We start from the raw sequence: 27,659 nt of genomic DNA, 5'->3' as shown, positions 1-27,659 counted from the left end.
TACTCCTGCAGTGAAGAGCTTGTACACAAAATAAAACCCTTACTTATCCTGCAGCTGACAGGTTTTAGGCTCCACAGAGCCTTTGGTCTTAATAGGACAGGTGAACCCAATCTGGTGTCGGGACTGAATGACTACGGCAGCAGTTCCATCCTTCTCCAGCTGCATGACATGTGCAGTTCCTGCTAAATGGCACTACTCATTTCCTTAAATTCTGGGATGCTGAGCAGTATTCTGTCCTGTTTTCTTCTCTCGATGAAAAGAAAAGAACCGCTCCTATTAAGCTAGAACTGTTGAGTTGTGCAGACATTAAAGCAGAGAAAAGTGTTTCTTTTCTTATTTGGTAAATATTTTGCTTTTGAAGCATCAGTGACTAATCACAGCTGCTTCCCTCAGTTACAAATATACCCAATCAGGTAAAATTCCAAATGAAATACAAAATCCACTAGTCATTGCATTATACAGTACAATGGGAGCCTTAAGCCTTGTGAAATATATGTATTAAGTATGCATGTATTCATCAAATCAAACAAAGAAGTTAATGGGTCTCTGATTAGTGTTCTATTATGGTGTTGCTTGCATCTCACCCTGACTCATCTTAATATGACCGAATAGTATTAAAGTTTGATGAACAATCTGCTAAGTGCCACCCTTCTGGTTAAATACCCGAAAGTGACTTTTGGCTAGAATTAATTCTTCAAAAATCAAGGGCAAAGAAAAAGCTGCGGTTCGGCTAAGATACTCTATATCCCCATTTTTATTTCATTGGAGTCATAAAAGACCATGTTCCCTAAAGGGCTTTTATAAGGACATTAATGGGCAATGGCTAATTCTACTCAGAATTAAGTATTCAGAAAAACAACCAAATAGTAAATGAGGTTTTTTATTCAACATTTTCAAATACAGATTTATATGATAAGTTATAAATAAATTTGTTATAACAAACTAATACTTTGAACCAGAAAAATATAGGCAAAAAATTCATGTTCTCTAAGATTGCCAACTGCAAAGAAGTTACCTTTAGTTTACAGGTGGTTCATATAAATGCCTGATTTTGTTTTTTAAAAAAGTTGATTGTTACAATCCTGTATATAACCACTTGGTTACACCTCAGTTCTTCCTTCTGAAAGATGTTCTTTCAGAGAATCAAATTGAAAATTCTTCTACCTACTTTAGACTATAGTCCTTGATGGGTAAAGTCAGAAAATCGACCACCCCCACACCCCACACCCCACTGGTAGCTCTGCTACAGGCCTCCTCAGGAGCCCAGCTCCAACAGGTAAAGTTGACCTAGTCCAGGACGGCACTGTGAGGTGATGGCTGACAACAGGAATAATGCTTATCAAAAGTTAACAACTTTGGGTGTCTTTGTTTTAGGTTTCTGTACTTTGGGCACATCCAAAACTTCTTCGTAGTCTGCACTCATTCCCTTCGCCCAGCGACCAACTGTGACCATTCGCTCTGTAAAGGAATACACAAGTCAGAATATAAGGAAAATGACCACCAGACACAGCCACCTAGATTGGTACTGGTTCAGCGTAAGAACTAGTTTTGATATGGATAATCACAAGGAGGGAAGATTCCATAACTAAAAAGTGAGCAATTCTGTAATTGATTATAACCCTTGATTTCAGAGTACCACAGGCAATTTCTCATCCCAATTAGGGAAATGTGGTGACTGCTTTGCAATGCACAAATTGATGAGAAAGCTCTTTCATTCTTTCCCAGAGTTCGTCATTATAGAGTCAATGAATTCCAAGAGTCTGTAAACAGCAAGACTTATGAAGCATCAGTTCTAAATGCACAAGATTCCACCTGTGAAATTATACAACATCTGCTTGTCAGTCTTGTCATTTGGGAAGTGGCAATCCTCCCCGGAGGGAGAATTCAAATTCCACTTCATCATTTCAATCTCGCTGCTTAAAACTTAGTAAAGACTATCTTTTTCTAGACAAGACTGTAAACAAGAACTCTAGGTTTTTCAAATTTGAATGTTAGAGGGAGTAAGAATGAGCAAACTTATTTGAGAAGAACTAGGATGGTGTAAAATAAAAAGAAATGTGCTTCCCCCACTAAGAAGCTCTACAAGGCTGCTCTATTACCTGGCTTTCATTCATATAGGATTATTATCACTCTAACACAGGTAAATGAATGGAGCAACAGCCTCTACTTCTCCCAAATCTGCCACAGATATAGTGAACATTTACAAAGCTGCTTATTGGCTTAGCAGGAAAATAAAAACCAGATTAAGTAATCTGTGAGAGAACAGTGGGTTAGACTATAGGGCAGTCTGCCTATAAAGTTTTCGATGACCATGGGTATTATATTTTATTAGGCAGAAATCATTACTGGCCAGATACTGCGTAGATAACATTTCCGGCAGTTTTGGCAATCAACCCCGAATCCTTCTACTACAAAGTATATATAAGGATAATCAACCCAGGAATGGTGACACTATTTTCACATCTAAATTTTCTTTGTGAATCAATACTTTTAAGTAACAAAATTAGCTCTATTTTTAAATTCATTAAGCAGCTAATGTAAATGTTTATGAGTAAGATGCTTTAGAGTCAGGCTTACTGGCCATTCTTCTCCCCACCTGAGAACATCAGCTAATATTGTTACTCGTCACTATTGTACCCGGAGCTGAGAGAGATAAGTCATCACTGCAGCAGAAAATGAGATTGTCTTACAATAAGTAGAAACTCAAAAAGTTATGAATTACAAGATTCATAGACAACTAAAGAAATACTAAACTAACCCTTCTAAACAGAGGCCCAGAGATCTCACCTGAATCCTTACTTTCAGGACAATCTTTCTTAAAATGTTCCACAGAGCCACAAAGTTTGCAGCCACCACCTAGTGAAAGAGGAAATCAGTGAAAAAAATCACATACTTAGGATTTTAATGCCTCTAAGTACTCTCATCTTTTTCGACTCAAACAACCTGTCAGTTATAAAAGTAGCTGGAGCCAGGAACTTGAACAGGTGCCAATACTCCTATGAAAAAGTCAGCTCTCCATTCCTATCCACCTCACAGAACCATATCTACCCACAATTTTGTTTTATTTTGAGGTTACACCTGGCTATGGGCAACAAAAGTAACACCAACCTGGCTATGCACTCACAAATTACTCCTGGCAGTGAGCAGGGGACTGTATGGAATGCCAGGTCAGATGCATGCAGGGTAAGCACCCACCTCCTATGCTATCACTCCAGCCCTGCTAGCCACAATTTCTTGTGCTTGCTCTCAGGGGCAAAGTGGGAAAGAGAAAAGAAATAAGATGGAAGTCAGTTGTCCTCTGCAGGGTCCAAGAGGTACTGCCCGGAATCCAGAAGTCTGGCTTTTTACCATGGCTCATGGGACTGTAAACTTTTTAGCCTTGTGCAAAATCGGTGTGCCAATGTATTTTTTCGTGGAGGAAGATAGCCACAGTTTTTAATATGATTCATAAATGGCCAATGACCCAAAACACAAACAAACAAAAACAAAAACACCCCAAACCCAATCAAACAAAAACCGTTATCTATCTGCTGTAGAAGTTAGATAGGGGGACTAGTCAGAGAAGGAATGACTTGTTTCAGTGACATCTATCTGCCAGGCATCTTAATCCTAATAAACTCCTATATGCCTACATCAACTATATTTCAGGGTTGTGTGGAATCTTGTTTTGCTTGTTTTTGTTTTGTTTTGATTTTTAAGCCATACTCAGTGATGCCCAGGGCTTACTTCTGGCAGGGCTAGGGGAACCGTATGGGGTGCCCGGGATCGAACCTGGGTTGGCCCTGTGCAAGATAAGCACCGTACCCACTGAACAACTCTCCAGTCCCTGTGAGGAGTCAGTCACTTAATGGTCAAACACTATTACTCAGTGGTCAAACATTATCATGACCATACTAATATTTACTGACTTAGAAAAATGACACCTTTAAGATATCAACTTGGCTGAATTCTTTGTCTTTTGTGATTGACTCCCATTGCTACACATTAAAAAATATCCCAGTCATTTTGATTGGTCATTCAAAGCCTTCTTTCCCCATCATCCAAGTTGTCTGACCTGCTTCAGAAAAGGTCCTTTGAGTAACTCCCAAGCCCAAGTTTCTTTACTAAAGTACAGAGAAACAAAAGTGACACCTGGATAATGTATTTTAATTCTTATAACTCTTCCAAATAAATATTGTAATTCATCAAATTTAAGACATTGCTAACTTTAAGATGTATGTAGCATTATAGATTTCTCCAATAAAAGAAAAACTACTAATAATTCTGTGGCAATGCCCCCAAAGATAGACATGTTGAGTTCAGAGACACTAAATGTGAAATATATCTCAGAATCAATGAAATACATCCTCACTTCCAGATATATCTCTTCCATTTTACAGGTAATAGATGAGTAAGGTGAAATAACTTGGCCTGAGCTCCACAGCTAGTTAGCAGTGGTGCTGGGCTAGAGCTAAACTGGCCTGTGACTCTCAAAGTGATGCTTTCCCACCTGCTTCCCCAAGGAACCCAAGACATCAACAAGAGGTGTCCAGAACCAGAAGATGCCAGACGGCTTGTTGAATAACTCACACCAAAAGACGACAGTTTCCTTCTTAAAGTTTTAGCTATCACAAACTTTCTTGTGGGGATTGATCAGAAAGTTATATGATCCCATGCCAGATAGGAAAAATATTCAGGCCAAATCACAAATATTGAATAGCATGTACCAGCCCTTTTCTACCCACAATAGTATGCTAGACTGAGATTAAATTCATAACACTCTCTTTAAAATCTTAACATTAGTTTAAAATACAATCTTTGTTAAGCTGTTAAAAGATGTAGGTATATATATATACTCTCATAGATGGCTGCTGAAGCACCAAATGTTTGAAACATATTTTTTTTTCTGATTTGGTTGAGATGAAATATTATACAGACCAGTACACAGAACAGCACTAGATAAAGATAAAAATAATAAAATTCTCAAGGTTTTGCAACTTAAGAATTTATTCAAGAACTGACTGAGTATAATTTAAATCACAACTCTGCCTGGAAACTTCTCCTCTGACTCCCCACCCCTCTTTTTTGTTTTTGCTTTTTGAGCCACACTCAGCCGTGCTCAGGGCTTTTTTCTGGCTCTGCACACAGAGATCACTCCTTGGAAGACTCAGGGGGTCATAGAGCGTAACAGGAATCCAACCCACTGTACTATCTCTCCAGCCCAACTCCCCAATTTTGACTCAGAAGGGAAACAGTACTCACCATCAGCATAAAGTCCTTTGGGATTATCAGGACAGGACCTAGACAGGTGCCCCATTTCCCCACAAACAAAACATTTTGCAAAAGGAAATTCACCTGTAAGGAATAAGGGTTGAGATGGTTACTAGCCTGTTGAATCAGTTATGTGTGTCACATAATTCATACTTTTTAAAAAAAATACTGCCAATAAGAAAACACTGATTTTTCTTTTTTGTTAATGGAGGAGGGGGAAGTTGTTTGGGGCCATACCCAACAATACTCAGGCTTACTCCTGGCTCTGTGATCACTCCAGGCAGGTCTCAGGGGACCATATATGGTGACTGGGATCAAACCCCAGGTCAGCCACGTGCAAGACAAGCACCTTATTCTCTGTACCATGGCTCTAGCCCAAAAGTGTATTTAACACAACTTAAAATTTAATCTCATATAATTCAAAAATACCACGTGGCTGGGGCAAGATGTGCTCAGCAGTCAGGAATATATGGCTTGCATGTGCAGGACCTGAGTTCAACTCACAATACCACATGCCACCATGACTCCAGTGCCCTGCTTGTCACCCCCACCCAGCTCACCTAAAGGAACACCAGCAACACTGGACAAACAGCACAACTCATGGGCCCAACCACTGAACCAAAGTACTAGTTGGGTAGCCCCCAAATTAAAAGATAAAATTTATGTGACATACTCAAAACAAACTCTGTCAATCAAAAAATAAGCAGTCATTACTTATTGGCCACTCTTCTCATTACCCAGACCAAACATGTCAAACAAACACACACACACACACACACACACACACACACACACACACACACACACACACACCTAGAGCTGGGTCAACTTTTGCTTTGCACTTGGTTATTTCATGCTCTGTGGACCCACACCGGTAACATATTCCCGTGCCCATATCTTGGTTCTCCAGGGCAGCTGGGCAATCTGCAACCCCATGGCCCGGCTGTCTACAATGGAAGCATACCTGAAAAAAAAAGAAAATGCATTTGCAGACAAGGCAAACCCACATTGGTTGTATCAATTACTGATATCGAAAAAACTTTAAAACACTTGTCATTTATCTAGCTACTTATCTCAGCATAATTTGTTGTCTGTATGAAAAATAAGGAGTTTCACACATTGCTGAACAATAAGCAGCAGCATTTCCATCAGAGGGTCTTAGAGTTTTTAAAAACTCAGTCTTCGGGTGGTTTTCCAGATCCAGTATGGTGCCAGTAATTGAACCTGGGTCAGCCACATGCAAGGACAGTGTCTTACCTACTATAGTATTGCTCTGGCCCTCAGATCATACTTAGACATAATTCAAAACATACTTTGGAAGGTTAGGGGGGCACATTTAGCAGTGTTCATTGGACCAGTGCAATGTCAGGGATCAAACGGGACCTCTACATGAAATGTGTGCCCTCAGCACATTGAGCTATCTCTCTAGCCCTCAAATTATTCTTTTAAACATGAAGTATATTGTCGTTACATATCTTTAATATTCAGATAGTTTTTATTTTTTAGCCTATGTACCCATAATTTAAAAATATAACTTATGGAGGATAATGGTTTGTTTGCTTTACCTTACTGCTATGTAATACTACCTATAATTTGGTAGCCACTTGTTTGCTGCAATAAATGAGAGCATTAGCAAAGATGATATTAAACTATTTTATTTCATATGGAAAATTACAAATATTTCTTGAATAATGAGCAGTTCATCCTTCTTTGCTCTTTCAATATAAGCACAGGTTTTTTAAAAACTCAAGTTTAAGCACACAAAATAAGACATGTATTTGAAACTATGGCCTTTCTTTTTCCCTTGTTTACTAACATGTTGGACAAAAGTTCCTTTACTCTGCAGAAACTTTTATATTTAAAAAGAATTGGTCCAAACAGAGAATGGGCATGTATTCTACAACTTCAGAAAAAGGCACGGCTAACAAGCAAATCACCGCCATAGGGAGTCTTGAGTTTCTAAGACAGTCTTGAATAACCTGACAACCAAACCCTAATCTTTAAGGACTGGGGATGTGGCTTAAAAAGTACTGCACTGTGTTTGAGGCTCTGGATTCAATCCCTGCACCCCTTCCCAACTCCAACTTCATCTCCACCACACCTTCCCAGGCCCCCCACTCCACTTCCCACCTCGCCCCCAACACACTGCTGTGCCCATCAACATCAGATGTGGCCTCACAATTATAAAAGAAAATACAAATCTCCTAATACAAATGTCTTGAATAATTTTTTTTAAAAAGGTAAAAATTTCTTGAATGACACTTAAATTTAATGCACATGTAATGAGAATGTGGAGAACATATTTAGCAAACCTCAATATCTTAATAAAAAATTTTTAAATAGCAAGAACATGACCTGAAGGTAAGTGACATATGAGCTATGTATTAAAGTATGTTAACATAAAACACCCTTTAAGAAAAATCCTCGTAATTAAAACAAAAACCTTTATTCAAAAGGTTATAATATTCTTCTTCAAATAGTCTGCAATTCACCACACTACTTGTGTGAATAAAATTAACTTTATTTAATTTGTTTGAACTTTAAGTTAACCTGTTTTAAATTGTACAATTTAAACAAAACAGTACCCTGATGTAAACAAATCATTATCTTTTCTATCCTAATTTATTCACAAGAAATGTTTCCTCATATAACCTCTAAAAAAAATTTAAAAAAAGATAATTATCTAGAAACGTGATGCTACACAGAATGATGAATCCTGTAAGCAGAAATCACATTTAAAAAGGCTAGATCCACTCAAGCCTGTATATTTAGTAATTTTATTTATTTTTTATTATTCTTTTAAGTGAGGGGGCACAGCAGAGATAGCAGAGATAGTACAGGATGAAGGCACTTGCCTTGCATGTCACTGACCCTAGTGTGAGCCCCAGCACAGCATGGGGTCCCCAGAGCAACACTGGGTGTGACCTCCCCAAGATACAAAAAAAAAAGTAAGAGAGCAGAGAGATAATAGGGCACTTGCTCACATGCAGTTGCTTTGTCAGACCTTGGTTAGATTCCAGGAACCAAGCCGGGATTAGCCTCTGAGCACTGCTGGCTGTGGTTCAAACACCCCCACCCCCCAAAACAAAATTGGATTTTAAAATATTCAAAATAAAATAGTGAAATAATTCGCTCCAAATCCTGATTCTTCAGTAGTCTTAAAACTTTGGAAACTCTCTTAGAGCAGAGAAAGACTTCCACTAATTCATTTCTTGTGTCTGCTAGTTCCTATCTTGGGCTCAGTACCAGGGAAGTTAAACCTGTCACCCCTAACGTTCCTCTGAGTGCAACGCAGGGAGACAGGGAGCAAGAGGTAGGGAGAATCTCAAGTTTAGACTCTGCTCTGACTCTAACTGGTGTGACCTTATTAGATCTCTTTGCTGCGCCTCAGTTTTTTGTGGAGAAAAAAATCCTAAGTGAGCAGAAATCATACATATCCAACCCGTTGTACTTAACCTTCCTTCTAATTTTGATATTTTTTTAAGCAGTTGTTTAAAAATACACTACTGCAAGGCAGGGGTGAGAACAGGTTTTGAATTTCATTTCTGTTCCCCAATAAGAAGCTTTGAGCAATATACTTAATCTGCCAGCACTTCAATGTTTTCTAGTCAAAATCTTTGTAATGTTGTGCTAATTGACCCGTGTAAGTGCTTGCCATATAGCAAGTGCTAAAGGGAGTCCTAGTGTTATTACTAGCCCTCAAAGAGATGCTCTATAAAGTAAAACAAAACAATCAGCCTCTATTAAAATGTTTGTAAGAATGTACATTTCTAGATGCCCTGTTTTGGTGAAAGCGATGGCCTTACCATTGCATTTTTCTTCGCTGCTTGCCTTTTTAATCGTCTTCCTTCCCGACGATTATCTTTCTTTAAAGCAACTGCTATTTCGTCCCTTACTTCCTGACTGTCTGTTGCTATTATCTCCCCACTGTGAGACATCTGTGAGTTTTGTCTTAGGTATTCCATGAATCCATTCACGTCTTCATTTAAATACTCCTTTTTCTTCTTGTTCTTTTTGTGTTTTGCTTGGGGTGCACCCTTTTTAAGGGACAGCTTATTGACTTCATGTTGACGCTTTGGTAGGTTTTGGCTTTTCCCCTCAGAGGCTCCTTTCTTCAAATCCTCCCACGATGTGGCAGAGAAAGGTCTCTTGCTTTGGGTCGTGGTAACTCGTGCCCACCTGGTCATGGTCTCACCCTAACTATTAATCTGTAAGACAAGTATGGTCGATAAACATCCTTTAAAAACAAAACACTAGAATTATATGCTATGTCACATTTGCCCATCTATATGCTAAAGTTATATGTTATGATTAGACACTTTCTAAACCTCATTAGGTGTATATACTTAATTCAACAATATTCTGCAGAGACATGTTAGTATGCAAATCTAGTTCTTACCAAGGATGCCTGCCAAGTAAATAGAACACACATACACACATACAAGTGCTTGCTTGCTTAAAGTTGGAAAACAATTCACGAAGAACCCAAATTCAAACCTTGCCAAATCACACAGTATTACAGTGAACAAAGTGACTATCCACAATCTGAAGTTTTCCAGCCGCTTATTTCCCTGTCGCTAGGGTCTTGAGAGACTCGCTTCCAGTTGCCTTGCTAAGCTGCCCACTGTAACGCAAGTGATGTGCAAAGCAAAATTAGTGAGTTTATAGAAATCCTGTCCTTTGAAGTGTGTTCTTAACCCTCCCAGGCAGGTCACACACACACACACACACACACACACACACACACACACACACACACACACACACACACACACACTTAGAGTGCTGCTATAAAGTGATAGGGGAATGATCTCTTTTACTAATTAGGGTACGAGCGACTTCAAACCCCAAGCTGTCAAATCCTGGGTGACAGGCCTACCGATCGCCTTTGAGCAGGTCGGGGTACCAGAACCCGAGCAGCCGAGCCCACGACCACTAGGGCAGATTCATTGCTATGCAGTCTCCGTGGGGGGGCCGGAGCTGATGGAAGGGGGAAGTCCCGGGTATCAACCCTGCACGGATGACCCGGTCGGGGCTGCCTGCCAAGAGCAGGCAGGAGCAGGCAGCGCCGGACACTGACCGGTTCCCGCACTCGCGCTCGGGCGGCTCGACCCCGGCATTCCAGCCCCACCAGGTGTCAGGGGCGATCCCTCTGCCCAACTCGAGGAACCAGAGAAAACCTTGGGGGGTCGGGTTCCTCCGCTGCCGGCAGCGTCTTACCAGGAAGAATCCTCCAGAGCAGCGGAGTTGGCCAGCCAGACGCGGACGCTTGCGACCGGAAGCTCGTCGTCCCCGAGAATACGTCACTTCCGGTGAGCCCCGCTACCGCGGGCTAGAGGTTGTTAACTGTGGCTGCTAGGACCCCTTCCGAGTTCCCTGCTTGTATCTGAGACGTTGTTGATGCAGCGCGGGCATTTGAAGGTGCTGTTCTCGACGTGAGCACCCAGCGAAGAGGAGTGCTGCATGCATGCGGCCTAGAGTTTATCAGCCAGACGGATGGGAGGGTGTAGGGGGTGGAGTCACTGGATAGGTTTCCCCCGAGAAAGGTGGTCATTGAATCGAACTTTGAAAACAAAAATCGGGTGAAGTTGGCTGTGGAGGGGGACGAGGGTTTTCCAGGTTGGCGTGATGTAAAAAAGTATTAGGGCAGAGGGAGTGAATCGCAGCGATATAAAGTTAAGGACTTTTTGCTGGAGAAAAGGAAACCCTCGTATCTGGTTGCTGGGAATGTAAACTGGATGCTGCCGCTCGAGAAAAGTGGAAATTCTCTCCAAAAAGATTATACTACTAATTTCATATACCTTAGCAATTTCTTTTCTGGGTGTGTATCCAAAGAATATGGGAACCACTAATTAGAGGCTGGAAGAGATAGCATAGAGGGTACGCTTGCCTGGCACTAAGTCAACCCTTTACCAACCCTTTTCCATCACACACGGTTTCCTGAGCACTGCCAGGAGTGATCCCAGAGCTCCACAAGGTGTAGCCCCAAAACCAAAAAGGAAACACTGCCATTCATCTGTTCACAATAGCCAAGATGTGGAAACACTATAAGTGCCCATGGAAGCACGGAGAATAAAGGAGAATATTATATATAATATGATATATATCATAGACTGGCATGCTACTCAGCCAGAAAAAGTTAACAGAATCATGTCCTTGTGACATGATTTATTCATTTCACTTGGTATAATACCCTCTTAGAAACTAGGGGATATTATGCCAAATGAAATTAATAAAAGCCTATACATTATGATGCTTCCACTCTAGGTACTAAGCCAAGACAAGATCAAACATTCCATGGTTATCTAAGGAAAAGGGATTTTGTGGGGGTGAAATGGATTGTAATATTCATCTGAAATTTGTTATAATTTGATTGCTTAAAAATAGTCATTTGGGATTTTATCAGGCCATGGTTCATGGTCCCCAAACAATGCTAGTCAAACATTGAATTGAATTATCACATAAAAAGTTGTGTTTTTAAGATGAATACCCCAGTCTCCTAACAGCTTAGTCTCAGGACCCCTCATGTGAAGCAGTTAAGACCACCAACTGTGCCTAGTTAAAATGTTGGCATTGCCGAAGTTACTCAGCTCACCAGTATCACATTCCCATACCATCCTCATGCTTGATCCCTTTCACCTCTTAAATATCTGTTCACTCTGCCATTGCTAGTTCCAGCACCCTTACGCTTCCTTAAATCTCTTTTCTGTGCCTTACCCAAGTGAAATTTTGTAAACATAAGATTATTGTTGTCTTACTTTCCTTCCTTCCACGGTTTTCCGTTGTTATGAGGATGAAGTTCCAACTCCATGCTAAGGTATTAAGGCCCTACTTCTCTGACCTTACCTTACAAAAATCTCCCTACTTCTTTGAGCTCCATGCACAGCCTTTCAGGTGCCACACGTACCCCCACTATCTCCGGCCTTTTCATATACTATTCAGATATAATAATTTTCCATATGCTGTTCACATCTATTCCTTCAAGATTTTTAGCAGTTTATTTTCATGTAGACCTTTCAAAGTCGTTCCCCACAATATAGTACAGACTATTCATGGGAGACTGTCTTCCTCATTGCAGGTTTTTGTTTTTAGATCTGAAGCTGGATAATGCTTATTGAATACCTGCTGCCTGGCATGTAGTTGTGCTCAACATTTTCACTAGTGACACAAAGAATAAGAACTTTGCAATTCTTATTGTGGCAAGTGATAATAAGCAAGAAGACAAAGTCATTCTCTGAATTTAATAAATCTGTTGAACTAGTTGAACTCCAACAGCATGAGCTTGTTTTGTATTTATGTCACAGTTAAGGTGCATATATTGCTTTTTTTTTTTTTTTTGCTTTTTGGGTCACACCCAGCGATGTTCAGGGGTTACTCCTGGTTTTGCACTCAGGAATTACTCCTGGCAGTGCTTGGGGGACCATATGGGATGCCGGGGATCGAACCCGGGTCGGCCTCATGCAAAGCAAACGCCCTACCCGCTGTGCTATCGCTCCGGCCCCTATATTGCTTTTTTTTAGACATAATAGACTCTAGTACTTTGTATATAGAACCTTTGCATGCATCAGGAAACCAAAAATATTTATATGACTCACTTTATTAAGACATTTGGTTCATTGAAGTGGGCTGGAACCAAACTCAAAATATCTGACATTTGGGGCTGGAGCGATAGCACAGCAGGTAGGGCATTTGCCTTGTATGCGGCTGACCTGGGTTCGATCCCCATTATCCCATATGGTCCCCTGACCACTGCCAGGAGTAATTCCTGAGTGCAGAGCCAGGAGTATCCTCTGTGCATTGCCGGGTATGACCCCAAAAAAGCAAACATATATATGTATATATACATATACATATATATATGACACTGAACATACAGGTGCAGATGTCATTTCTACTGTGATTTTTTGCACCCTCAGTATATAGTCCCAATATTGGTATTGCTGGGTCATATGGATGCTCAATTTAAGGAATGCCCGTAGTGTTTCCTGAAAAGGCTGGACCAGTCAGCATTCCTACCAATAATGAAAGATAGTCCCTTTTTCCCCATATTCGCATCAGCACTGGTTGTTCTTGTTCTTTTGAATGCGTGCCAGTCTCTGTAATGTGAGATGATATCTCGTTGTTTTGACTCGAATCTCCCTCATTAGCAATCCCAAGTGCCTGAGAACAGACAACGCGTTAAAGAAACTTTGGTACATCTGCACAATGGAATACTCTGCAGCTGTTAGGAAAGATGAAGTCATGAAATTTGCTTATAAGTGGATGGTCATGAAGAGTATCGTGCTAAGTAAAATGAGTCAGAAAGAGAGGGACAAACATAGAATGACTGCACTCATTTGAGGAATATAAAATAACATAATATAAGACTGACACCCAAGGACAGTAGAGAAAAGGGCCTGTAATATTGCTCCCTAGTTGTAAATCTGCCTCATGAACTGGGGGAGAAGGAAGTTGAATAGTGAAGGGATCACTAAGTCAATGATGGTTGGAGGGATCATTCAGGATGGAAGATTTGTGCTGAAAGTAGATAAAGGACCAAACGTAATAGCCTCTCAGTATCTGTATTGCAAACCATAATGCCCAAAAGTAGAGTATGGGGAAAATTGTCTGCCATAGAGGTAGGAGGAGGGTTGGGATGGGGTAGGGTAGTATACTGGGGACATTGGTGATGGAAGATGTGCACTGGTGAAAGGATGAGTGTTCAATCATTGTATAACTGAAAGCTAAACAAAGCTTTGTAACTATGTCATGGTGATTCAATTAAAAAAAACTGACACGTCTCTATTAGGTTTTGGCACACTAGGTATTATGATAATGAAGGTTTAAAAGAAAAAATCCTCTAGCTCCTAAAGAAAGCAAACTTTCTAAAAGATATAAAAATGTTCCTCATACCAGAATATTCTCACCAGCTCACTTCAGGTTCAAAGTCTCAACCTACTTGATAGGTTTTACTGTTGTAGAAGCTAGGTATCTGAACATAGTCTACACCACTAGAGGGTGCATTCAACTACAACTTGTCTTTCAAGTATTATGCTGAATTTTAAATTGTAGAAAGCTGTTCATTCCTACAAGTGAAGGAACATAATCTCAACTTGCTTTTGTGGAGGTGCACACACACAAAAAAATGGTAATCAAGTAAATTGCTCATAAAAATCTTTTGAGATTCAGAGGAAAACGCTATTATTTTTACTAAGGGCTTTCACCAAACCTGAAAGTACTGTGTGCAGAATGCTTTACATTCATTATTTGATCAATCTACCTAGTATCCTAAGAAGCAGGAACTATTGTTTTCACCTCACTTATTTATTACAGTAAAGGTCACACCTGGTAGTACTTGGTATTTGCTTCTTTTTGAGTTTTTCGTGAGGAGGGTGCTTCCAAATGGTGCTGTGGAGACCTGGGGTCCCTTCCCAGAGTTTCAGTTGGTGGCACGTGAGGGGTGTGCAATGGGAGGACTTGATGATGTGGTGCTAAGCTCTGCAATGCTCGGGAGTACCCTGGCTACCCTGAAAGTGCTTGGGGGACACCCCCCCCCCGCCAGAGCCACACCCAACAGTGGCCTCAAAGGCCTCCAAGGCTGCATCTGGCAATGCTTTGGAGTTCATGTGGTGCCAGAGATTGAACCTAGGTCAGCTGCATGCAAGGCATGAGCCCTAAATCTTGTACTAACTCTCTGGTCCCCCTTTTTCTTCATTAGACATTTTACTCATATTCTTTAATAAGGATGCATTACAGGAAGATTTATTATTATTAAAGAGTTTTGTGACCTATGAAGGATGAGGTAGCATATAAGAATTTCAAATTATATGTAGATTAATTTTTAAAAATACAGCCTTTCCAAATCCTACATTTGCTTGACATATCAGTAAATAAAGTGTCAGAGAAGTCAAATGATTGCCATAGAGCAGACACTACCACTGATTGAGTTCTTATTTCATTTTTTAGACATTTGATGTTTTCTCATTCCAACAGTTTTATTACTTACATGAAAATAATCCTCCCTCTATTTCTTTTTTATTTTTTATTTGCATTGTTGAATTTCTCATTCATTAACAGTTACAAGCAATAACTGTTTTATTCAGATGTGAAAGAAAATGGAATCTAAAGTGTCTAACAGGAGAACCATAAGTGGAAGTTTCTTAAAGTTGCTAATATGGAATAGGAATAATATAAAGTTTATCTTCTCCCTAAGAAAATAAACCTCACATTTTAAAATAAAGTTCTTTCTAACATGAAAAAGATTAATATTGGAAACACTAATCACAAAAATGATGTGGTCTTCGACTCATCTTACCCTCCTCTGGTAGGAACTCAAATTTAATTTTGCTTTGTAGTAATGTGAGTATTAAGGGCTTTAAATGAATACTCACACTTAAATTACAAGTTGGTAAGATCTGCCAGCCCCCTTCTTTAAAGTGCATCCTTTCCCCTTTCTCATAACATGTGAGAAAGTGCTCCCTGACCTAAGGGAACAATGAGAAGTGTGCAGATCCAAATGGAGTTATAGAATATTCTATTTGGCTGGGGAGAAAAGAGTATTTTTGAACTCTGCTGTTTGATATGGCAAGTTAAATGCAAGCTAGATAAACATGACCATAGGTCGGGTCTCTAAGAAACAGTGAGTGAGGATAAGACATGCAGATTTCTAAACCAGTATGTGAGAGCAGTAAGGGAAGAAATGACAGTCATGCACAGACAAATTCATTCTTTCTGGGAGATTCTGGAAACCTTTACAGAAGAATTTGTTGGAGATAACTGTAGAGGGGGTTAGAAGTGTGGTTAGGAGTCAGAGAAAAAGAAGTACTTCAGCGGGCCAGAGTGATAGTACAACACATAAGGCATTTGCCTTGCACATAGTCAACCCTGGCTAGATCCTCGCTCCCCATATGGCCCTGTGAGCCTGCCAGGAGTGATCCCTGAATGCAGAGCCAGGGGTAAGCATTAAGCATTGCAAGGTATGCTTAATGCAAAACAAAACAAATCTCTGGAGAAAATATAATTAATGATTAGGGCTGGGGGATAGCCAGGGGTTAGGGATAAATGTACAAAGACCTGAATCTCTGGCATTTCATAACCCTGCCAAGCACTGTTTTAGAATACCCCCCCCACACATACACACCCCCCAAATTAATCATTTAGGATAAACTAACTTAAGAGGACTACATAATAGAAAAAAAAGCCTTTAAACATTTGGCATAGAAATATATGATAATGGGAAGAATTCCCACATTTTAAGAAACATTTATGAACCAGGAAAATAAATTCTATTTGTATATATTTTGGAACATATGGTGGTAAGTTCTATGAAAATGAGTTGGGCATGGTCTGTACTCCACAGAAATATGTATTTTAGAGGAGACAGATACATATGCCGATAATACCCAAGAAGTAAGGGAAAGGAGACAAGTGTGGAGCTGTGCCCAGTTGTGCCAAGACATTTCAATACAGAAATCACTAGCGTGTTTTCAAATAGATCCATAGCTATATTGGGTGTATGTTGCCTTTTGCTACTCAGACAGTTTCTTTGAGTAGAAGAGCAAAATAGATAGACTTTGAAAGAACTGATCTTAATATAGAGTCTTCAATCTGTATGTGTTGTGTTTCCTGAAATGTGCATTTATTTTAAAAACATACAGTGGGGGCTGGAGAGATAGTAGAGCAGGTAGGGTGCTTGCCTTACACATGGCCAATATGAGTTTGATCCCCAGCACTATATATACTCCCCAAGTGCCTCCAGGAGTCATCCCTGAGTGTAGAGCCAGGAATAAGCCCTGAGCACTGCTGGGTGTGGCCTCCAAACAAGTAAACCTAAAAAGAAAGTGCTGTTTGTAGAATACCACTTCCTTAAAAAACAACAATCACCTCTGTTAATAAAGCATCTTCTGCTTTTGATCTTTCCAAATAGTTGTGAATGGCAATACTCATCCAATACTAATATTCATGAATAGAAATACCCATTTAATTTGGAGAAAACTAATTAGCATTACATTTATCAATACTAGACCCAGGATTCAAATGACTGATTTCTCCCCAGAGAAAGTGAAAAGATAGAGATTTCCTACCTTCCCCTGGGTGCTTAAGATTTCATTATGTTGGCAGACAAATATTAAGATACACATTGATACCCAGCTGTTATTCGTCTTTCCATCCCAATTCCATATTTTGCTGAATCTCATTCAAGACTTATTTAAAGGAGAATGAATTTTCCTGCCCCAATTTTGAATCTATCCCTTAAAAACTTAAAAAGAAGAAAAGAAACAGGCATCTTATTGGCTTAAAAAAGTGCTATCAGCTTAAGAGAGGGGAAAATATCTCAGCATAATGAGAAAATTGGGGGTCTCAGAACTATTGTTTAGTTCATATTTAAGTACAAAACAAGGCAACAAAAGGCAGATACATTGACTTGTCTTAATTAAGCTAAACCAATGACCTTATAAGTGAATGTTGAAGAGCTGTGCCAGGGATTCTGTTGAATATGATGTATTAGTTAAAATCTTTAATAACCCAAACTTCTTACCTGTCTACCAGAGATGTGATTGCACTGTCAACCAAATTGTTGTCAAATGAATAAAATGCATGAAAGACTTTAAAACCAACCCTCTTTTACTCATTAGACACTTCTAGTGCTTCATTAATTTTAATGGTATAATCTAGTTCTGATTGAAGTGCACCTGAATGCAGTTAGTGCCTCATCAGAACTGATGAGTTCCAAGTAATTCAGGCCATGTCTGCAGAGTGATCACACATTCTGTGTTTCTATTTACATTTATTCTGGCATATGTGCCCATGTCTTCAGCAGCACAGGTTTCCTAATCCAGGAACCTTGAGTCTTTCTTTTTGGCCTCATTTATATGGTTTACGAGATTCTACTTTCAGGTTTGAATCTAGATGAACAATTGAATTTTATGCAAACAAAAACAATTATGTGGAGGTGCCAAAAACATTTCATTTCTTTCCCAAATTTTCATATTGAATGTTGAGAAGGCCTATAAAGGTTAAATGGAGTTTTGAAATGTAGGGTCTTTGATGTGTATGTTAAATAGTAGAGGCTGGGGCCTGAAGAGATCATACAGGGTGTAGGGTGCTTGCCTTGCACATGGACGACCAAGGTTTGATCCCTGGCACCCCAGATGGTCCCGTCAGGAATGATTCTTGTGCAGTGAGCCAAGAGTAATGTCTGATCACCACCAGGTGTGGCCCAGAACTTAAAACAAACAAACAAACAAACAAACAAATAAATAAATGGGCTGGAGCGGTAGCACAGCGGGTAGGGCATTTGCTTTACACGCGGCCAACCCACGTTCGATTCCTCTGCCCCTCTCAGAGAACCTGGCAAGCTACTGAGAATATCTCGCCCCAACGGCTGAGCCTGACAAGCTAGCCGTGGCTTATTCAATATGCCAAAAACAGTAACTACAAGTCTCACAGTGGAAACGTTACTGGTGCCCGCTTAAGCAAATTGATGAACACCGGGATGACAGTGACAGTGACAGGTATTATCAATTCATTACATTTCCTCTATAAGTTTCTTTCAATTAATTTTCAAGGAAAATCTCATAAATTCAGCTTTTAAGTAAATCCCATAATTAAATATCTCAAACTAAATTTATTCTATGTGAAAGAGAGATTATGCTTGACTGGAGAGATAGCACAGCGGGTGGGGCATTTGCCTTGCTCGCAGCCAACCCGGGTTTGATTGCTCCATCCCTCTCAGAGAGCCTGGCAAGCTACCGAGAGTATGCCACCCGCACAGCAGAGCCTGGCAAGCTACACGTGGCGTATTTGATATGCCAAAAACAGTAACAAGTCTCACAATGGAGATGTTACTGGTGCCCGCTCGAGCAAATTGGTGAACAGCAGGACAACAGTGCTACAGTAAATACATGATTAATTGTAGTTTAATCCTTTAATCTTGAAATTTGACATGGGACTTTTCACAAGTCTCCTATAAATAACTTGTTATTTATATAACATGGACCTAATTGGCATCAAACCAAGTTAGTTGCCTGCTGAAATGAAAAAGCATTATTTGAAGGGATACAATAAGGGTAGATTATACAGCACATTATACTGTTATAGTGCTGGAGCTGTATTCTGAGGAATTCATAGTTGGGTGATTTTGTCAGTGTGTGAACAGCGTAGAATTTCATCACACAAATCTTGTAACATAGCTGACCACACACATAGTCTATATAACATAGCCTGTTGAGACCATCATTGTGTTTGTATATGTGGTCTTTGGTTAATCAAAATATCTTTTAAGTCACACTTGACTGTACACTCAATGCCCAAGATACAATTCAAAATTAATTGACATAGAAAGAGCTAGGAAAATATGATAAGAGAAAATATAATTAACTGAGTTATGCTGAGATTGCCCTGGGATTATAAGATAAGAATTTTAAAATAATTATTCCAACGTTGTTCAATGAATCAAGGAAATCATGTTACAATGAATGACAAGATAAATGCTTTCATTTTGGGTTTAGGGAAATAGAAAAGTGTTAAAATCAAATAATTTAGTGAAAATGTAAAACAAAGTATCTAAAATAAGAAATTTAATTATCTCAGTAGCAGAATAGAAATAATTATTTAGCTTAACGATCATCAATGGAAATCTTTTACTCTGTAGTAAAGGAAAAATACATGTATAAAATAAAGGAGGGAGAGAAAAGTTTTTAAATAAGACACATTCAAAGTCCTATTGAACAACAGCAAGGGTTCAATATACTACTAATTGGAATCAGAGCATGAGCAAGAATGAGCTGAATGGGGCTGGAGCGATAGTACAGTGGGTAGGGTAATTCTTGAGTTCAAAGCCAGGAGTAATCCCTGTGCATCACTGGATGTGACCCAAAAAGAAAAAAAAAAGAGCTAAAAAAATTGAAGAAATGATAGAAAAGACATCCTAGACATGGTAGTAGACAAAAATCTCTATATTCAAGTAGCTCAGTAAACCTTCAAAAGGATAAGTATGAAGAGACCCACAAAACACAGATAGACAGCTGAAAACCTTTTAAGCAGCCAGAGAAAAAATGACACATAATATTATAGAAAAACTATTTGCCCGACAGTGAACTTTCCATAAACACAACATAGAAATTGAAGTCAATGAAACAATAATATTTAATGAGTTGAAAGAAGGGGGAAGAATTTAATATTGAATGAGCCAGGTAATTAGGTCTGCACTTTCCAAAATATTAATTTTATCCCACTGATGTTTACAAAGTCAATTTAGTGGGGTTGAAATTGCATTTTTAAAACTGGAGGATAATAGGCTAGTATAGAATAGGAAAATATCAAGTACCTACCAAATACAATAAATAAAAATGAAAGTTGGGGAGTTCTATATACATGTACATGCACATTCACTTACATACTATATATGTAAACTGGGTTCTAATGTAAAATATATTTCTCCGTAGGTAACAGTATAAGACAAAAGTATAAATCACTGTCTTGTATTAACTAGTCATCAGAAAAACCTGTAAAGCAGAAATTATCTCCATTTTATAATGGAAACCAAAATTCTGATAAATAATTTCCCGTTGGTCATATAGATTGTTAATATATCTAACAACTAACTGAATTTAGTGTGAATACTTTGACTTCCATACAATTTGGGGGGGGGGATGCTTTCAAAACATACTCTACTGACTTTTGGCCTGAGAATGAATAGTCAGTTCACCATAGGTGGACATGCTTTGATAGCCTAAAAGTCAGGAAGTTCCCATGTTTTTCTTCCATATTAAAAAAATAAAAATAGATTCCAGTCATCAAAGCAACTCTAGCTGCATTCTACCTCAGGTGCAAAAAATACAGCAGAGCAGTCCCTTGACTCAGAATTACGCTCTCTTCACAAATTGCTTAATGAATATTTATTGAACTAGACCATAGTAAACAGGAACTATTTGCATGTTATGACTACTTTAGTTAAAATATGACATTCTAATAGAATTTTACTTAGTAGTTAAAATTTGCTATCACTTTCAATTCACTCGTCTCTCACATAAAAGAGATCTTATTTTCACTGTAATATTGTCAACATGCAATTTCTTCTAGCAAAATTATAACCTATCACAACTTCTGCAAGAAGGATCATATCACTCAAATGCTTAGCAAAGCTCATGAAGAAAGGATAGTTTTCTTTCTAAGTTAAGGATTGACATAACCCGAAATTGCCTGGAGAACTTTCAGGGAAGGATATTTGATAAATGAATATGGAGGATTTCAGCAAAAACTGAGGTGTCAGATTGAGTGTTTATGAATTTTCTGTAGCCTTGGTTTGAATCACTGCCTTTTGTTAAAATGTTTATTCTTAAAAAAATCAAGTCACTTGTAAGTACATTCATGGTAACATAAAGGTCATACAGCCCCCACAAAATAAGAGTTTCAAATGTAAATAATTTAAAGTAGTCAAAGTCTGTGGGCAAATCAATACAAGTCTGAATGTGGTTATTGAGTAGAACCAAAGGCTAGAGATAAGAAATTAATTAAGCGTAAATGCAAACACCATACAACCCCCCCAAAGGAGAAAGATGTTATCTGAATTCTCTTTACCTGACACATTCAGTTAATTCTTGTTGCTTGGGATATTGTGGTATACTCTAATGCTTACATTCATTTTATATTAATAGCCATATATTCTTTTGTCACTTCTTGTTTTTCAACTTATTAAAAAGGAAATGCTGATGTATGCCTCTATCTTGTCTCTTCTGTCCACTTGCACTTATGTTTCTTTGTATGAATTTGCCTCTGTTTACCACTTATTTCATAACACCTTTCAGAAGAGGCATGATCTGATCTATTGGTTTACCCAAAGATGGTTTTAAGGAATATTCAGATTACTATAATGTCAAAAAAGTGTGTAATTTTTTTTAATTTCTTTTTTAAAATTTTTTATTGAGTCACCATGTGGAAAGTTACAAAGTTTTCAGGTTTAAATCTCAGTTATACAATGCTCGAATACCCATCCCTTCACCAGTGCTCATATTCCACCACCAAGAATCCCAGTATAGCTCCACCCCACCCCCTCACACCCCTAACCCCCCCACACCCCTAGCCCCCTTTGTTTTTGTTATTCTTTCAGTGAACATTTACATAGTCCTCAGGTGTTCTGTATTTCTTTTTTTTTTCTTTTTGGGTCACACCCAGCGATGCACAGGGGTTACTCCTGGCTTTTCACTCAGGAATTACTCCTGGCGGTGCTTGGGGGACCATATGGGATTCCGGGAATTGAACCCGGGTCGGCCGCGTGCAAGGCAAATGCCCTACCCGCTGTGCTATCGCTCCGGCCCCAGGTGTTCTGTATTTCTTTTTTTTTTAATTTTAATTTTATTTTTATAAAGTTGTTCACAATAATTTATTACATTCAATATTCCAACACCAATCCCACTATTACACCTTACCACCAACAATACTTTGAGTTGTCCCCAAAAACACCCAAACCTACCACAATAGCAGGCCCTAAATGATTTGTATTCTATTGCTTGTTATGAATTATCCACTAAAAATTATCAAAGTTTCCTTAGAAGAAAGTATGTGAAGATTGTTGGATCTCATCCTGGAGCCATTAAGCCCTTGTATAAGAAATTTACTAACATGCTGTTACAGATTGAGTCTTGTGTGCATATATATATATATATATATATATATATAGCACTGAATCACAGTATCACTGTTATCCCGTTGCTCATAGATTTGGTTGAGCGGCCACCAGTAACATCTCCATTGTGAGACTTGTTGTTACTGTTTTTGGCATATCGAATATGCCACGGGTAGCTTACCAGGCTCTGCCGTGTGGGCGGATACTCTCGGTAGCTTGCCGGGCTCTCTGAGAGGGATGGAGGAATCAAACCCGGGTCAGCTGCATGCAAGGCAAACGCCCTACCCACTGTGCCATCACTCCAGCCCAAACAAAGCTAGGTTGGCCAAAACAACAAAAATAAAACACATTCCTATGGAGTAGAGTTCCACAGACACAGCAATTTCCCTCTACGTATGTCCATATGTGTGTGTGTGTGTGTGTGTGTGTGTGTGTGTGTGTGTAATCAAGATCAGTTGCCTTCTACTTTACACTCTCAAATATGGTGTGTTATTCCTAGTATATCAGTGGTGTACGGGCAAGAGAGTCTCTTGCCCGCAGGCCTGGCTGTCTTCCCCAGGGCCCCTCAGAGGGGATGGGCTCCAGCTTCCCTCCCCACCCCAAGCAGAGCTCCCGGCAGCAGAAGACCACCAGAACTTAGCTGCAGCCATGCTGGAGGCTCCTCTCTACACGTTCAGACAGGCCTCATGCATGAAGGTACCGGCAGAGGAACCCAAGTGTGTGTAATCCCATCAACGGTCAACATCCAGAGACTTAAAAGCAAGCTCTCAGAAGTGTGCTTCTATCTTTAGCCTGCTTCTCCCTTTGGGAGAAACTGGCAGTCTTCTGAGAGTTTTCTGCCCACATGGGACAGCCTTGCAACCTTCCCATGGTGTATTTATATGCAAAATCCAGTAACAAGCTGGATCTCATTCCCATGACCCTGAAGAGCCCCCAGTGGAACATCGTTGGGAGGGCCAAGTCCAGATGGACTTCTAAGATCTCAGGGAAAGGATGAAATGAGATGTTACTGGGCCTGCCCGAGAAATCGGTGTTTAACGGGCTATCGTGATCATGATCGTGATATCAGTGGTGTAGAGTATGAGATGTCACTCCAAAGATTATAAAATTTTTAATAGATTTATACATCTGGAGTTAAGTTTTTAACTGGGTGGTTACCTTGGGGTCTGCAGGAATCTCTGCAGCTTGTTGCTCTCTTCTGAGATTTATTTCTGAGTGTCTGGATCATGACCATTTATGAGCTTATATGGCGCTAGAGATAGTTCATGGGCATGACTGCCAGGATCCTGGAAGAACAGGGAGATGGTGAGAGATTGCCCTTTCTGGACTTGGTGTTAACCTGGAGATTTCAGTCACAAAATCCGCACACCTGAGTTTTTCAACAGATATACTTATGGGTGAGGATTATCCGAGCCTGTGGAGATAGGGCGTAAGCATGGTGATAATTGAGTTCTGGAGGTTTTTGGCTTCCAGGGCTCTGTTGGGGGGGGGGTGAGTCCTTTTACCCATCCCTCTCTGAGCTGAGCTTCCCTGGATATGAGGTTCAGACTGGGCAGGGTCCAGAGACATTTCTCTGTTCTGTATTTCTAAGTGAACTTTACAGATGTTGATTTTTTATCCTTCTAACAAACCTTTGAGAGACATTATCATTGCTCTCAGTATACACAAAATAAACTGAGGAAACTAGAGATGAAGACAGACATTTAATGTCATAGAGTGGAGAATTGGGACTTTTACCCAAGCAATACAAGTGGCTATAGTATCAATATGCTTGACCATGAATAACACAAGTCATGTTTATCCTTTATTCCTCTGTCCTCAGAACGCCAATCAGTGCCAAGTTTCTGATCTCTCTTTCTGTCTGTAAGCAGCAAGTGGAATATCCTATTTCCATCTCCTTCATTCAGTTTGTCTAGCATGACTCCCTGAATTATATCAGGTGTGATTTCCTCTTTTAAATGTCTACCATGTCCATATATAACCCAAAAGTTAGTGTGGTAGCTCTCAGACCCAGCATTAGTGGATTTTTTCTATAAATTTTTCCCCCTCAAGGTGGCAGAAAATACATACGGATTTTGAAATGATAGCAGTAGTTTGACTGCTGCAGCTGTGGCATTCACATGATTAAAGAATGCAGTGTTTTTGTTTGTTTGGGGGCCATATACAATGGGTGCCCATGGGTTATTCCTGGTAGGTTTGGGGACCATACAGCATGCTGGGCATCTAATCTGGATCAGCTACATACAAGACAAGTGCCCTATCTGCTGTAATATATTTCTGGCTCCAAGAATGCAAATTTTCACCTCATTCCTTTGTTCAAGTTAATAGTATTTTTCTTCTCTAAGTGGTACAATCTCATAACTTGTTACATAAGATTTTTTGTGTTTTGTCCACCTCTTTTTTCATGCATCTTCCAGTCACCACATGATGGAGGAAAAATAATAACAAGACTCATGAAAATCAGGATGCTGAGGAAATAAATTCAGCTTTGGAATCACACTAAACCTATTTTTTGGGGGATTTCAGATATGAGAGTTCAGATTGTTTTTGAAAGGCTGAATATACAGATGATGGCCAGAGCAGCTCTGACGATAGGACTCTGACCATAACCTTTGCAGCAACCACTGAGGAAATTAAGCCACAGTATCTGCAGTAGTCAGAGCAGAGATTAGCTTTGTCAGAGATTGTGATTTCTCTGAATTTTTGCCCCAGTATGCTGTCAGAACCAACCAGAGAAAGTCAAATGTGCCCACAACCAACTAGAGAAAGTAAAATGTGCCCACAAACATCATTTATGTAGTGTACAGAGTTCCTTGACCCAATTCCAACCTGAATTGTGTTTGCTTCCCCATACCAAGTAATTCTCAGACAGCAGCAGGGTGTCTGGGATTTATCATAACTCAAACTGAATTCTGACACTTGAATAAAAATAACTGAAAGGTTCCCAGGACCCCCTCCTTAGGTTTAATTTCCTAGCACAGATCATAGAATTTAGGGAACTTCTTTACTCAGCAGATCATCAATTGATTGCAAAGGATGAAGTTCAGAAATAACCAAATGGAAGTGATGCATGGGCCAAAGTATGGGGAAAAGGCAAGAGTTTCCAGGCTCTCTCCAGGTGGTCCATCCCTCCATTCCCCCAGGACATCTTCACCAGTTCTCAGGAGCTCCCTTTAGGCTTTTATGGAGACTTCAGTACACAGCCATGATTGATGAGCTTATTGATCACTGGCAAGTCTACTCAATCTCCAACTCCTTTTCCCTTCCCTTGGCGTGGTCTGAAAGTTCTAACCCTCTAATCATTTAGTTGGTTCTCCAAAGCCACCAGCCCTTATCCTCAGGCATTTCCCCCAACTCACCATTAACATAATAATGGACATCTTTGCCACTGTCAACATTCAGAAAATCCCAGGAATTGGGGAGCCAATGAGAACAATAGATTAAGAGTAAATATGAGAAATACATATTTTGCTCATCTAACGTGTATTTCTTATAACTAATACAAGCACAATTTGGCACAGGGCTTCCCTGCTTACAATGAACATGCGTCCATTTTTCCCACATCTACCATCAACATTCCTGACATGCCCTACCCCATATATTTTTAACCATAAATTTCTTTTAAGCCTACTTTTGAGTTTCTGCTGAATTCAAGTGATAACTCCCTTACTATAGTAAACCCTGAATAAACAGCTTCTGTTCTCATTTGTATAATCTTATTCCATGTTTTCAAGATAAATGAATCTCCTCTTGCTCTGTCTGACAGAAGATTGATTACGTTAATTCCCGTGTTTTTTTTTTCTATCCAGGGTTCTTGTTGTTTTGGGGGGCCACACCTGGCTGTGCTCAGGACTTATTCTTAGCTCTGTGCTCAAGATTCACTCCTGGGAGGTCAAGGGGACTGTATAGATTGCTGGGGATCGAAACTGGATTGTCCGTGTGTAAGGCAAGCACCCTACCCACTGCACTATCTGGTTTCCGAACAGAGATTTGTTCAATTGTCAACTACAGTCGCATGTAGCTCAGTGTTTCTCAAAGTAGATAATACTGTTTTCAAGGTGTGCTGGAATTATCTAGAGGACTCTAGGAACCACAGATGCAATTGAAGGGAAGGATCATTTCTGTTCTTCACGTAATGGAAGTAGGTAACAAAAAAGACCCATGGGTTACAAAGAAATGGAAATTTACATGACCCATTTTCTGTCAAATGAGTATATTTTTCTCCAAAGAGGGGGTGGTAGTAGGTCAAATAAATTTGGGGATCTCTGATATAGATCAATGGAGAGCTTCTAGATTTGCATGTGTGTTCTTAAAAATATTAGTTTTCACAGACTCAACAATACTGAAAGCATGAGCTCTAAGCTGCAACCACTGTCAAGGTTGGGGATGGGGTGAGGTGAGGATGGAGTATGGGAACACTGATGAGGGAAGTTGATAGTGATGGTGGGATTGGTGTTGAAATTCAACTATTAATCACTGTATCACTGTCATTCCGTTGTTCGTCGATTTACTCAAGTAGGCACCAGTAACGTCTCTATTCCTCTCAGCCCTGAGATTTTAGCAGCCTCTCTTTACTCATCTTTCCCAATGATTGGAGGCTCTTTCAGGGTCAGGGAAATGAGACTTATAATTACTGTTTTTGGCATATCGAATATGCCACAGGTAGCTTGGTAAATCATGGTTCTTTAATTAAAAATATTTTTAAAAAGAAAATGATTACACAAAAAAATTTAAAATATTAGTCGATATTAAAAATATTAAAAATATCATTGCCTTAAAATAATTTTATCTCCTACAATCTTTC

At 39.5% G+C, this 27,659-nt stretch overlaps 2 protein-coding genes across 4 annotated transcripts in view; one reads left to right on the top strand and one right to left on the bottom strand.

Moving 5' to 3' along the window:
- Positions 1–26,722, top strand: part of ACOT12 (acyl-CoA thioesterase 12) — a 76,845-nt gene extending 50,123 nt beyond the window's left edge. Inside the window, exon 16 of the mRNA XM_055123442.1 lies at positions 26,665–26,722. The gene's annotated coding sequence lies outside the window, so the exon portion shown is untranslated. The remainder of the gene's footprint in view (positions 1–26,664) is intronic.
- Positions 872–10,524, bottom strand: ZCCHC9 (zinc finger CCHC-type containing 9). Of its 3 annotated transcripts, none has more exons than XM_055123458.1 (6): positions 10,471–10,524; positions 9,057–9,458; positions 6,064–6,214; positions 5,242–5,334; positions 2,788–2,856; positions 872–1,458 (listed from the first exon to the last, which is right to left on the bottom strand). In XM_055123458.1, exons 2-6 carry the CDS (start codon positions 9,435–9,437, stop codon positions 1,340–1,342), a joined length of 813 nt encoding a protein of 270 aa, XP_054979433.1. In that variant the 5' UTR covers positions 9,438–9,458; positions 10,471–10,524; the 3' UTR covers positions 872–1,339. The 3 variants fall into 3 exon arrangements, with proteins under 3 accessions (XP_054979433.1, XP_054979425.1, XP_054979428.1); XM_055123450.1 differs by having other exon boundaries at positions 10,130–10,493; XM_055123453.1 differs by having other exon boundaries at positions 10,331–10,474.
- Positions 26,723–27,659: the final 937 nt, after the last annotated feature.

This window comes from Sorex araneus, chromosome 1 (genome assembly GCF_027595985.1).
Source record: "Sorex araneus isolate mSorAra2 chromosome 1, mSorAra2.pri, whole genome shotgun sequence".
Classification (NCBI taxonomy): Eukaryota; Metazoa; Chordata; class Mammalia; order Eulipotyphla; family Soricidae; genus Sorex; species Sorex araneus.
Note: the sequence above shows the minus strand (reverse complement) of the source record. Positions and strands in the feature narration are given on the sequence as shown.